The 14,067-nt window shown below is 40.3% G+C and overlaps 1 protein-coding gene across 1 annotated transcript in view; it reads right to left on the bottom strand.

Annotated features, from left to right (window-relative positions):
• LOC115775839 (uncharacterized) overlaps nucleotides 1-12,343 on the bottom strand; it is a 71,932-nt gene extending 59,589 nt beyond the window's left edge. Inside the window, exons 1-3 of the mRNA XM_030723363.1 lie at nucleotides 12,236-12,343; nucleotides 1,496-1,846; nucleotides 1,270-1,389 (exon numbers count right to left, since the gene is read on the bottom strand). Coding sequence (XP_030579223.1) covers nucleotides 1,270-1,389; nucleotides 1,496-1,846; nucleotides 12,236-12,263 — 499 coding nt within the window. The 5' untranslated portion in view covers nucleotides 12,264-12,343. The remainder of the gene's footprint in view (nucleotides 1-1,269; nucleotides 1,390-1,495; nucleotides 1,847-12,235) is intronic.
• Nucleotides 12,344-14,067: the final 1,724 nt, after the last annotated feature.

Below are 14,067 nucleotides of genomic sequence, written 5' to 3'. Positions count from 1 at the left end.
TTTATTCGCCACACCTTAAAAGCCGGTCCGTGGAAATATTTTCTAACACTAAACCGGTCCGCGGCTCAAAAAAGGTTGGGGACCACTGCTGTAAATAAATAAATACTGCAGTATTCAGCTGGACACTGGAACATGTGGCTGTTGTGCCAAAAAGTGTTTCTCATGTTTCTATGAGTCTGCAGACTCCTAAAGATTCTTGAAAAACAGGTTATTTCTTCATTTTATATATAAGCCCTTCATAAATCATGCTGAATTTAACAATATAAGCAAAGACATTACACATCAAAGCAGACAAAAACATCAGGATCACTTTTTGGCCCAACAGCATGTCACCGGCAAAGGATTATTCCTGTAAGTATAAGAGCCAAATCTTTAGGTCCCTCTCCTAAAGTAGCTTTTCACTAAATCTTCACCCTTAATGTTGCCACTGCTCCTGCTAAACAAGATATTATAACCAGTTTTCCCAAATGCTGCTTAGGGGCCTTTCCACCAGTGCCTGAACTGCTACGTCATGAACAGGGGATTTCATTTTGGCCACGGACCGGCCAACATCCAGTCAGGGATCGGCCGGCCATTTTCAGTGGCTTCTTCTGTACATATTATGCATTCACTGTTCAATATCTTTTGGGGTTAGTGCACTCTACCTTATGTAGTTATTATGCATTTACTCCATACATATTATTATAATTAGGGCTCTGAAGGTTCTATTGATTTATAGTGCATAGAAATATTCCACACGATGGTACTACAGCATGTTTAACTGTAACAATAAGGTCTAGCAGACTTGTTCTATTATAGATCTCAAAGGGATACACAAGTAAAATAAAAAAATTGCGTTTGATAAAATCACACACACACACACTCACTCACACACACACACACACACACACACACACACACACACACACACACACACACACACACACACACACATACACACACACACACACACACAAGCTAAGTCAGCCAGGTCTGAAAAAAGTTCCTACCTGTCCCCTCAGTATCAGCTGAGTATATCTAATAAAGTCTGTAAGCCCATGGAGTTCACAGGCTTGGGTCAAAATTTGGCACTTATTTTATTTGTGTTATTTTTCCATCTTTTTTGAGCCCTCAGAACTCTGTAAGTACAGAAGGAATCCACATGAAACTTTCAGGTTTGAAAAACTGATTCAAACTTCATTAAAACACTAAAGCTGGTTCTGAAGAGGAGGCACTCACTGGTTTTTCATGGTATGATACAATAACACACACAGTCACACACTCACATACCTTTTCTGCTCTTCATAATTTTATATCTATAATACATGAAGACACCAAATCCAGCAGCCAGGAGAACCACAGGAACCAGGACACCAGGTAGAACTTTAGTCCAGGCTGGAGGAGGAGGTTCTGCAATCAAAAGAAGCACAAAATTTTGAACATCTTACAACAAATTTTAAATTCAGATTAGAGTTCATTTGTGATCTGACCTCCAACCTTTATCTACATCACTGACCTGTGACCTTCAGCTGCACATGGATCTTGGTCTGATCTTGTCCAAGCCTGCGGGTGGTGCAGGCGTAGGTTCCACTGTCAGAGACTGTAGGGTTCCTCAGAGTGAGGCTGAGGTCTCCAGTCTGCAGAGCGTCAGCTCTCATTGATGTTCGGTCGCTGTAACGATTGTTTTGTTGTTCCCGATCATCACCGCTCTGCAGACGCACGTGGACTGTTGGGATGTTGAGGTCCTTGCGGTCCCACACTGCTGCTGTGGAGTCCCTGGAAACATCAGCTGATACCTGACAGGGCAGCAGGATAGACTCCACCCCCTCAAACACCTCCACCTCTGCCCCTGAGGCATGCTGGGAAACTGAGGAGAGAAAATACAAAGTGCTGTGATAACACGAGTGAATCACACGAGTGCTGTGTTTTTGTAACAGCTGGTTAGACACAGAATGAGGATCTAAATGCACATTGAGATCACGGAAATGTTCAGAGTCTTCACTGATGTAAAGATGGGTTTGGTACACAGGTGATTAGTCCAACTAAGCAGGTACAGAGGAGCAAACAGAGGCAAAAACCAGAAAACAGATCTGAGCCAGAAACATAAGAAGGCTCTCACTGGAACACTAAATACCTGGACCTGCAAAGGAACTAAGGAGCACTCAGTTTAAGTACAGTTTAAGTATCAATCCTATGCCAAGTAAACACAGGGACATTATCACTGATACTGATACTGATACTTTTTAATAATTATGAGGAATTTCCATGAAGTTTAACTGGTTTGAGATTTTTTCCTTTGGATCATTAATTAGTTAAAACCCAGGATAGAATTGGGCAAAGTTTATATGAAAGTAGAAAATACTTTATCAAAATAAAAGTTATTGTTCTGAAACAATAGAACATTAACAAAACAATTTTCCCCATACATTGATGTCTGGAATTTTTTTTTTTTTTTTTATAAATTAAGTGTACACAATCATCACTTAAGAACAAATGCAAACTTTTTTCCCAGGTAGATCGTTTCGAAAGTATAATATAAAAATGTAATAAAAAATGTCCCTTCATTCACTAATTTTCTAGATCTTTCCTTAAATAAACAAGTTGTACAAATTTAAATTTAAATTTGCTTTAAATGTTTCATAGCAAAATCCTTTTTTTTCTCAAATAAAATATGTTATGCGTCACATGACAGTATAACAAAACACTGTGGGGAGGGGAGGAGCAAAGTGCTCTGTGCTGTGACAGGAGCGACACTTAGACAGTCAGCTCGCATCTTTGATGAAACCGCAGCACTGCATACAGGAGAGAAACTGAAGCCAAAGTATCGACCTCATTACACTGATATTGATCAATACCAATACCAACGTTGGCATCCATATTATCGATATCAGGATCAATCTGCCCACCACTAGCTCAATGTACTAATGGCGGAGAAACAACTTACTTACTTCTCTGCTGTTACTATTAGTGGTGGCCATGGTAACTTCAGGGTTATAGCAAGAAATATTTCTCACCCCAGCGCTAAAGCTAATGCTAATTAGTAAGCTAATGCTAACCGCTAAATGCCGCTCCCGCTTGTCAATTGAGTGATGGGGCCTAAGATGTAACTGGAAAGCAGTAATCAGTTTTTTGGACGTGTAGTTACATTTCTTGAGCTGCATTTCAGGTTAGGTTCAGAGAGGAGTTTCAGTTATACACAAAGGATCAATGCAGAACTCTAAATCAGGCCTTATTAGATTGATAGTGATAATTTTTGCATATAATCCAGAAAAGTTACATTTATATATCAAGCATTTAATGTGTCCCAGAGTGCCGTTTCCTTCCACTGTGTTTGCAGAAATCACATAAAAAAATATACACAACAAAAACATAATCCAGATTTTGTACAATCAGCTGCTAAAAGCATTTCCTACATTTGAATATCAGCCACCACGTTGTGAGCATAAACTATCACGTTTTTAATGCAACAATAGGAAGTGACATCATCTTGCTGGGAACTGTAGTATTTTATTCTTGAAGGCCTCTCACAGCTCTACTGGTGCTGAAAACTAATGTTTGACTATGGCTTTCTGAATACAAGTAGGGCTGCAACTATCAATTATCTTAGTAATCAAGTATTCACTTGATTACTCTGTCAGCTAATCAAGTAATTGGATAAGAAATAATTTTTCATTTTAACTATTCATCAGCATATTTTGTCTTCCGTACTGCAGATGTTTCTCTGTGTGAAACAAACAGGGTGGATGGAGCAGCTACAAAGTTCTCTGTTCTTCATGTTGCTGATCAGGTGGTTGATGAAGGACCTCCAGCTGTTTCCCAGTAAAGGTTTTAAGGTGGTTACAGGAACAAGAGCTCCTTTCACTCCACCTGAGCTCAGCGTCTCTGCCTCTTTGCAGTTGCTGTGCCTGCAGTCTGACTGCACATAAAACAGCTGCTGCTGTGTTTTTGTTGAAAAACTGGGGGCTGCATGAGCTTAATGCTGTAATGCTTTTTATTCACAAGCATCCTCCAAATTACGTTTCTACTGCAGCTCTATTTTTAGTCACTAATCAGGGATTAAAGATAAAAAACATTTTATTGAACAAACGAACGATTACTAGTGCTAATGGCAGCCCCCCTTTCCCCACTGTGGTTATAGGTCTGTTCTGGTGGCTACAGCTGACGTAAAGAAAAAATAACAGCTGAAGTGGGGGCGTGGAAAAACATCTCAGCAATCCACTCGTGTTAAAGGGTCGTTTTTGTTTTGTTTTTTCCAAATGACGGAATCAAGAATCGTTGCAGCCCTAAAACTTGCATTAAATTTTCAGTTTGTGTATCTAAATACATGAAGGTTGGTATTTACCTTTCATGCTCGGATTCTTGTGTTGAGTAGGAAGCCTGAAATTTCCTTTGATCTTCATTTTCCCTCTTACTTCTACACGTGTTCATGCTGGTTGTTATTTCGATTTATGCAGCACACGCGTGACCATAGTGAGATCAAACCTGCACACTGTGAATGAAACTGTCCGTGCTCTGTGGTAGATTGCAAACTGTGGTGAAATGATACAGGCGTAAGCAGCAATAATAGCAGCGACCTAGCCGGGGTTCAGGGCTGGACTGGGACAAAAAATCGTCCCTGGCATTTTTGGTTTAGACTGGCCCGCAACTATGTCTTAGAAGCATTTGACACTGTTTTACTCTTATTCAGTGTGGGCACACCTTTTGCTAATAATACTTTTTCTTTTTTTAACTTACTTCAGTAATGCTTAAATTGCAAAGCTTTGACGTATCATTTAGTTTTTTAAAATCTGCTTGAGGGCTTTTTAAAACATGTTTAACCAGCACAGAGGCTACAAATTCAAACTACTGTGCAGCCTTTCAACACACCTTTAACCTAAATATCTAAAATGCTGTGATGCAGCCTAAAATGGACCCTTGCTGCTCATCCAACACTTCTCGGCCTTGACCGTTTGCTATTTTATTAGATTAAGGTGGCGTGGCTGCCAGATTTGGGGAAGTATGCAAACGTAAATAAATATTAATATTAATCAATCACCATTGCTCATCACACTGCTGCTGTCTTCACCTACAGCAGAGTCTGCCCAAGCCTTGAAGGGGACCGAAGCAATATTTGATTTGGGGCCCCTTCATACCACTTCATTGTCCCCTGAACTTAATTGTTATTAATGCTGGAGGGTTAAAGTTGATTTTTTTTTTTTTTTTTTTTTTTTTTAAGGATATATTACAGTTTCAGCCTTTTCAATTCAATTTTTCAGTTCAATTACATTTTATTTATACAGTGCCAACTCACAAAAAACAGACATCTCAAGGCACTTTATAGTGTAAGGTAAAGACCCCACAATAATTACAGAGAAAACCCATCGTTCATCCTAATCTTGAAAATAGAGAGGGTGTCTGTCTCCTGAATCCAAGCTAGGAGCTGGTTCCACAGAAGAGGGGCCTGAAAGCTGAAGGCTCTGCCTCCCATTCTACTCTTAAGTATCCTAGGAACCACAAGTAAGCTAGCAGTCTGAGAGCGAAGTGCTCTGTTGGGGTGATATGGGACTACGAGCCAATGAAAAGAAGCCAATATGGGAGAACTCTGCTCTCTCTTTCTAGTCCCTGTCAGTACTCTAGCTGCAGCATTTTGGATCAGCTGAAGGCTTTTCAGGGAGCTTTTAGGACAGCCTGATAATAATGAATTACAATAGTCCAGCCTAGAAGTAATAAATGCATGAATTAACTTTTCAGCTTCACTCTGAGACAGAAATATTAGAGTGTAGCCTACTCATTAAATTAGTGTAGTTACAAGTGTACAAATCTGGACAGTTAGAATAGTCTCTTCTTTCTTTTAGGAAATTGGCATTTGTAAAAAATTAAAACAAACCAAAAAAGTTTCATGACAAATGTGGGCGAGCTTGGGGGCCCCCTGGTGGTCAGGGGGCCCTATGCAGCCGCATATGTCGCCTCTGGCCGGCTCTGCCTACAGGCAGCTGTTGCTGCAGCATTACTGTTACAGAGGACGTGGAGGCTACAGCAGCGAACATGTCTGTGATCTTTACACATTTTGTAGCATCTACAGTGTGTTACATTCCCTTGTTGACGTTTTTATAAGTGCTATGCTTCTTCCAGGACCTGCTGTGTGGGATCCGCCCTTCCCCAGCCCTTACGCCTGCTGTCAGGCTGTCATTGGCTGGAGTCTGGGACCTGCAGCCAATTGCCGCTCTGCAGGGTCTACATAAGCTGGCTGCAGGTGTGCCTCAGGGCCTTTGGCCATGGGATGGTAATTAGTGCACCAGGCACTTTGGAGATGTATTTGTTTGCTTATGTTTGTGGATAATTGTTGGTTAATGTTTTTTTTTAATTCTTGTCTGCTTTAGTGCCCTGTGGAAGCTGGTAGGGGAGAGCTGCCATTTCTTTTGACGACCCACCTTTTTCTCCTGTTTTTTGTCGCTTGTTAGGGAGCTGAGGTGTAGGTTTGTATGTTTGGTTTGATTTAGCTAAGTGGTTGATGGGGTTTTCTTTTCTTAGAGCAGGGCTGTTTTGTTTGTTATGTTGGCTTTGGCTCTCTCTGAAGTCATAATCTTGCTTCCCTAATGTTGTCTGGGCAATAAAGCTTTAATCCACCTTAAGAAAGCCTCCTCATGTTCTTCCTTCCAGACTTATGTTATTCCCCTCACCCCTAGGCCTCTGATGGGGACGTAACACAGCGACACTCTCCAATTTCTTCACATGTAACTTCTCTGAACCTCCTTTCTGCCGCTTCGGTTTCTCCATATTGCCTCTCCTTTAACACACGCGCTCAACACTGAAACTACTAGCGGGAGTAGTTTCAGTGTTCTGCACCACGCAGAGAAAGGGTGGGGCCGCTTTCATCCTATATCCTGATTGGTTCTGTCCACTGTCTATTCTCTGGAGCTTGAAAAAGGCGACTGGACTTCTTTTTGTTTCTTGAAGACGTTTCACCTCTCATCCGAAAGGCTTCTTCAGTTCTCAACCAAATGGTGGAGAGACCCAGGTATTTAAACCCCTGTGGGCGTAGTCTCCTGGAGGTGGTTATGACCCTCTATTGATCATGTGCTTGAACACATGTGCCCAGGTGTGAAGGGGGCGTGGGTCATATTTAATCAGTGGTTTCAGTTGAAACCAACTTAGGACTCCGCTCCATTGTTTCCTGTGGCCTATTGAGGTCACTGGAACAAAGGTGTGAATGGGGGTTGAGACGTCTGGGAAGGGAGCTCAGGACAGCACTGTAAGCGGGGGAAAGTTGGTGACGTAATCCACCTCCTCTGTTCAATGATGGTTGTTCACAGTGGACATAGATGGCTTCTTTCACTCCTCTTTCAAACCATCTGTTTTCCCTGTCCAAAATGTGGACATTGGCATCCTCAAAAGAGTGCCCTTTTTCCTTCAGATGCAGATGTACTGCTGAATCTTGTCCTGTCGAGGTGGCTCTTCTATGTTGTGCCATTCGTTTGTGAAGAGGCTGTTTGGTTTCACCAATGTAGAGGTCCGAGCATTCTTCACTGCACTGAACAGCATACACTACATCGCTGATCTTGTGTTTGGCGGGTTTGTCCTTGGGATGAACCAGTTTTTGTCTTAGGGTGTGACTTGGTTTGAAGTATACTGAGATGTCATGCTTGGAGAAAATTCTTCTCAGTATACTTCAAACCAAGTCACACCCTAAGACAAAAACTGGTTCATCCCAAGGACAAACCCGCCAAACACAAGATCAGCGATGTAGTGTATGCTGTTCAAGCACATGATCAATAGAGGGTCATAACCACCTCCAGGAGACTACGCCCACAGGGGTTTAAATACCTGGGTCTCTCCACCATTTGGTTGAGAACTGAAGAAGCCTTTCGGATGAGAGGTGAAACGTCTTCAAGAAACAAAAAGAAGTCCAGTCGCCTTTTTCAAGCTCCAGAGACTACTATGACCTGGATAACTGAGAATCTACACAGACATACGTCCACTGTCTATATTGAAGATGGGCCAATGGGCCACCCCCTCTAAATTGTGGGCCAGTCTCATAGAAAAAAAAAGGGAAGAAAAAAAAAACAAATCCAATGGTATCTGCCCTTGAGGACTGTCGGCCCACCGGGCAAATGCCCGGTACGCCTGATTGCCAGTCCAGCCCTGGCCGGGGCGGAGTCTGCGAGGTGCGCTCCTTTGAGAGGCAGAGGAGCGCAATCTTTGTTGGATTTGAATCAGTACGATTTGCATCCAATAAAAGCAAAGATGTTAACAAATAAATTGGACAATATTCTGGCAATTTAGTGATATTTCCAGAGCTGTGGTCTTGACTCGTCTTGAAATAAAATCCCGAGTCCGCAAATGTAAGAGACCATCAAAAAGCGTCTCGAGACCAAGACCGATCTCGAGTACTACAACACTACCAAAAACATCCCATTTATTTCAACTACTGCACTTCGTGCAGGCAACTGACCCAACAAACATCCAAGTTTGGAAGAGTTTCTGACTTCTTTAAATGATCCTGCAATAAAGAAAAATAATGGACTGCACATGTGGTAGTAGGTTACTGATCTATCTCAGAGTTAAACCTGAGATTGAAGGATTTTCAAGAAATAGTGTTAAAGGGTCAGTTTCTATGGCTTATGTGAGGACAAGATTAGAGTGAGATTAAAACAGTGAATGGGTTCATTTACATTCAGACTGAGGCCAGTAGAGTCTAATAATGAAATAAATGCAGAGGTGAGTTTGGTGTTTTTTTTCTGCAGTAATGTTAAAATCACTGGACACCACTTACAAGGAAAAGATGTTGAAGGACAACACACATCTAGAGTTCATCACTGGTCAGATGTTACAAGTACACAGTCCAATCATTTAAAATTTTTTTTTTTGTACAAGTCAGTGTGGGTCTACTCTTCCCCTCTACAGCTGTGACTTCCTGACTGCTTGAGAAGATCTGCTCTAAGATTGCAAATTGAGAAAATATTTTAGCCAAGACCAGATACAGGGCCTTGGATACTGGTTTATTTTCTGTGGTGCCTCCAATTTGGTCAGCTTGGTTTCCATTATTACAAAATATATTACATGTACCATTATTATTTTCTGATCAATTTATCTATCAATAGGAGAAGTACCAGTGACTTTTAAGGTGGCTATAATTAAATGACGGTTGATACTGTTGACCATAAAATTTTATTACAGAGATTAGAGCATACTATAGGTATTAAAGGTACTGCACTGCAGTGGTTTGAATCATATTTATCTCATAGACTCCAATTTGTTCATGTAAATGGGGAGTCTTCTTCACACACTAAGGTTAATTATGGAGTTCCACAGGGTTCTGAACTAGGACCAATTCTATTTACATTATACATGCTTCCCTTATGCAGTATTATTAGAAAGCACTGCATCAATTTTAATTGTTATACCCAGGGGTTATTGTACTCTAGAGGAGTCAAAACTACTAAATCTGAAAGAGAATAAACAACCTGTTTCTATATGTTTCTATAAGGTTAGACAGCATCATAAATGATGAAATAAATCTCAGTTTGTTATTCTCAGCAGAAAAACTGTGCCTGGATTTGTCAGCCTGAGATAAAGAAAGGAAAATTGTTTTTGTTAAGGAATATTTTAAATACATTTTTGATAATGACACAATCAGAAGGTCATAATGGAAGATGAGCATAATTGTCCTCAAGTCTCTCAGGAATATTTCAGCAGGTGGAGAAAAATATGAGGAAAATAGCAAAGAAATAAAGAAAATCTGTGGATCACAGGTTGGTGTTTGTGTGATGGGACAGACCTGGACCCTATTCCAGGAAGCAGGTTCAACAAACTCTTGTTTCCTGTCCCAGAACAGCTGATCAGAGTTGGTTCAATCAATTCTGAGTTTGATCACCCTGAGTTAGTGTGTGTGTGAGTAAAGAAAGAAAGCCATCATCAATGGAGCTCTGATACCAGGATTCACCATGGCAACGGGTAAATAAAGGGCGGAGCCTCCATTTTAATCCGATGGATGGAGGATCGCACGTGTCAGTGTGGAGCATGACGAGTCACTTTAATCAGCCTGACCCACTCTGACATCATCACAGACAGAATAAAAGTTTATTATCAAATATATCATTTCTTTATAATATCTGCTGTCATTATTTACACAACATGAATCTCCATCAGATGAAGCTGAATCCTAACTTCATATTTGATTAATAAAATCTAATTATTGAGCCTGACGGACAAACTGCAGGAGACAGTTTGTCAGTCACTTAAAATCCATTTCAGTTTAAAGTCTTCAAATCATTTCAGCCTCATCTTCACTCAAACATTCCCATCATCTCCAGGATCAGACATTTTTCCATCAGTGAGCTTTTCCAACACGACCAATGATCGATCATTGATCACTGATCAGTGTGTTTTGTGTCAGCAGCTTCATCCAGATCAGTGTGATGTAACAGTGATGCTACAGTAACTACAGTAAATGTTTCAGAGGAACTGACTGACAGTCTGACAGCTGCAGCTGCCTCATTATTAATGCGTGACATCATCGCTGTCTCCGTCCTTGCAGCCTGTTGATGAGTGAACGACTGTAAAAGCTTCATATTACAAAAATAACAAACTAACGTCTAACTGGGATTTCAGAGCTTGTAGAAACATAAACGTCTGCAGATGAATTCGCTCCTCTGACGCTCTGACAGCCACTTTATGAAGGAGGAAATGAAAACCGGACTTTTTAACTAAACCTGCTTCCTGGAACAGGGCCTGGTCAATAATCACTGCACTGCCACAAAACTCAGAGAAGAAGAGCAGAAAAATTTGAGCATTTTCTACAATCAGTCACAGCATCTGTGGAATCAGGTTAGAGATTGTCCATAACGAACACCACTATCAAGCACGAGAGTATCCACGAGAGTTTGACTACAACTAAAGATTACTTTGGTAGTTGAATAATCTGTCAATTATTTTATCAATTATTTGATTAGTCAACAATTATTTCAATCTTAACTCACCTGTTCCAGCCTGCCCACCTGTTAACATCAACTTGTTCTCTTCTCACAATTAAAATAATGACCCATAAAAATACCAGTTTGAAACTAATTAAATGAATTTTTAACATTAATGTGACCATCACAATAAATATTAAATAAACAATGCATATTAAAGTGAATGCAATTTTTATTTTTAAAAGAAAATATAATGTGCAAATAAATAAAAATGGCCTCTGTCCAAAAGTTCAAATAAGGCTTCAAATTAAATCAAAAAGATTTTTCCGTCCAAAACAGCTGAAAAGTTTACAGATGATTCAGTTCATACAGAGGTTTATTATTCAGAATGAACGCTGATATTAATATGAGGAAAAAAATAGGAGACAGCGTAGCTGCTCCTGTTGTCCTTCACTTGTTAGCTCACATCACTGAAACGGCGGTGCTTATCAAACATTATCAATGAGAGCTTGTTTCCGACAGGTTAACTAACAGAAACACACCTGTACAAACATTAACAGGTATCAGCGACGCACTGACACACCCATCCAGAGCTGACGTCACAGCTCAGCATTGCAGTGATGCTGCTGGAAGGAAATCTCTGCTTTACACAGTCTGCATTCAGCTTTATTTTAGTTTCTGTCAAACGCTCCCACTCCTTTGACAGTCTGTCTCCATTTTCTTTCATTTTCTCCTCCCTCCTCTCTGCTCCATCTTCATTGTTGTTCGGTTACTTTCTTCCTCGTTAGTATTGTTTTTATTGGCAGACAATGGAGGCAATACTGCTCCCATATCTTCCTGTATTGTATTGCAGCTGCAAAATCACCTCTGTGGTTTTAGTCTCTGGAGCTTGAAAAAAAAAAAAAAAAAGATCACTGGATTTCTTTTGTGGTTTTAGAATATGACGTGTAGACATTAAAATTCTAAGTCAACTGTTTTTGTTGTTGACGTGATCGATTAGTCGATTAATTATTGCAGGTGTAGTTAACAGTATGGCAGCTCACGGCAAACAGCCACGGCAGGTGGAGACACCTGAGGACGGCAGCAGGGGAGCAGCAGCGAGGCTGCAGGTGGAGCTGTCTCTGCTAACACCTCCCTGCTGCTCCGAGCGCAGCCTCCTGATTATAAACCGATTCTTCTCATGGAAAACTGAACCGATAAACTCGGAGATATTTTTGCTGTGAGGTTCAAATGTGAAGTCAGAACCAAAACCAGGACTCGATGGAGGCTGATCCGTGTGACGGAGGAGGATCGAGGAGAACAGAGAGCAGACAGCAGTGCAGGTTTACAGAGTCATTCAGAGAGGATCAGAGCGGCTTTCTTACCGAGTAAGAGGAGCAGCAGCATCTTCATCCTGCAGGAAAAACTTCAATCTGATCCTCACCGACAGAACAATCCGTGACTGCGGCTCTCAAACTCCTGCTTACTTTCACTTTCACTTTCACTCTGCATTCCATATGTTATTAACAGAGACTCGCTCCAAACTGTCAACAATAAAGTTACCGACATGCCTCAGAGCACACAAATAACATGGAAATCTTAAAAGTAGATGCTCAGAGTTAGAATGTGATAGAAAGTCAGAATCAACAGTTTACATGTGCTGCTCTAACACACCAGTTATGACCACAAATAGAAGCTTTCCACAGACAGATCTGGGGTCAGAATGAACTGATTTATTGTTCCTTATGTGTGCAGTACTGTGATACTTGGACTGACACATGATACAATAATTTCTCTGACAGTTTGAAATCATGAATAAATAACACACTGATAATCTAAATAATCAAAATTAATTAGACTGAGTATTTAGAGGATTTACATAAATTTTTTCCCCCTGAAAGATGCAGTAATATTACATGGCAGCAATTATACAGAGTTGGAGTCGTTCTGCATTCAGATCCATTTCAAACTTGTTCACCTCAAAGTATTTGTATGAGTTTAAATATTTTTATAGTGTGTAATGTAATGATAATTATGTATTATAATTTGCAATCCAGCAAAAGCTCTGCTGGACAGTAAAACGATCAAAACTACAGGATTCTTCTTCTTCTCCTGTTGATACCGTAATATCTCCAATACAAGCCCAACAAAATTCAGTATCTCCTAACCTTCCAATTGGTGGATGGTTTACTCCACCTCCTGAGCGCCCCCACCACATTTGTACTCATGAACAACGCCCATAAATAGTTTCCTGATGTTTCAGTTACAGACATTTGAAAACATGAAGACTGAGCAGTTTTTCCTGTTACACATGAAACTCACCGACTGAGGTTCATGTTTGATCCTCTGCAGAGTTTCCCCCCAAAACAGGAACATCTGAACAGACTCATCGTTTAATAACACAATAATTCATTCTGATGGTTTTTATTAAAGCAAAAATATTTTCAGCTTATATTCAAAGTTAGTGTTTGCAGTATTGATTACTGCATCAATACTGTGAGCACTGATGTTTTGATGGTGTAAAAAGTAGACCTTCATTAGAAATCCAATGATCTTCATTCTTATCAAAAAATAACATACTGTCATTAACTCACAGTTTGACCTCAGCTGTGTCAAAGACTCTAAAGATAATAAGAGCAGAAACATAATGTTTAACTCCACTCTGAGCCATTTCATTCAAACTGCAGTGAAGCATAAGGAGGAGCAGCATGTTTGACCTGTTTGTCCTCTTTTAGTCATGCAGTTATGAAGAGCTCTGGTTTAACTGGTTTTCAGACAGGCTGGTTAGAACAAGCTTTTTAACAGAGGTTAAAGGTTAAGAACAGTCAAATGATTTCAGATGATCGTTAAACTAGAGTTTAAACTCTGATGTTGAACTAAACAAACTGCACATTAGTTTATGAAAAACTTTCAAACATATCAGTGAAATTCCAGCAACAAGGAAACAGTTCAGTTTACAGCAACAAAAAAGTAAAAGTGTCTCAGGCTCACAGTGAGCTTCTACTGTGAGTGCATAACTTTACATAAACAACAAATAAGCAGCTTTCCCAGAGCAGCCTGACAGGATAAAGAGTGACTTAATGTTTCTAGTTCCTCATATCATTCATCTGGAGCTCCCTGTGAGTCACACTGAAAGGTTTAAGAACAGTTAAAGCTGCACAAACATTTATCAGCTGAACCAAAAGGAGGAGAACCTGCTCTGAGGCACAGATGACAC

This window comes from Archocentrus centrarchus, unplaced genomic scaffold (assembly GCF_007364275.1).
Source record: "Archocentrus centrarchus isolate MPI-CPG fArcCen1 unplaced genomic scaffold, fArcCen1 scaffold_24_ctg1_1, whole genome shotgun sequence".
In the NCBI taxonomy this organism is placed as follows: Eukaryota; Metazoa; Chordata; class Actinopteri; order Cichliformes; family Cichlidae; genus Archocentrus; species Archocentrus centrarchus.
This window is presented reverse-complemented; position numbering and strand designations above follow the sequence as displayed.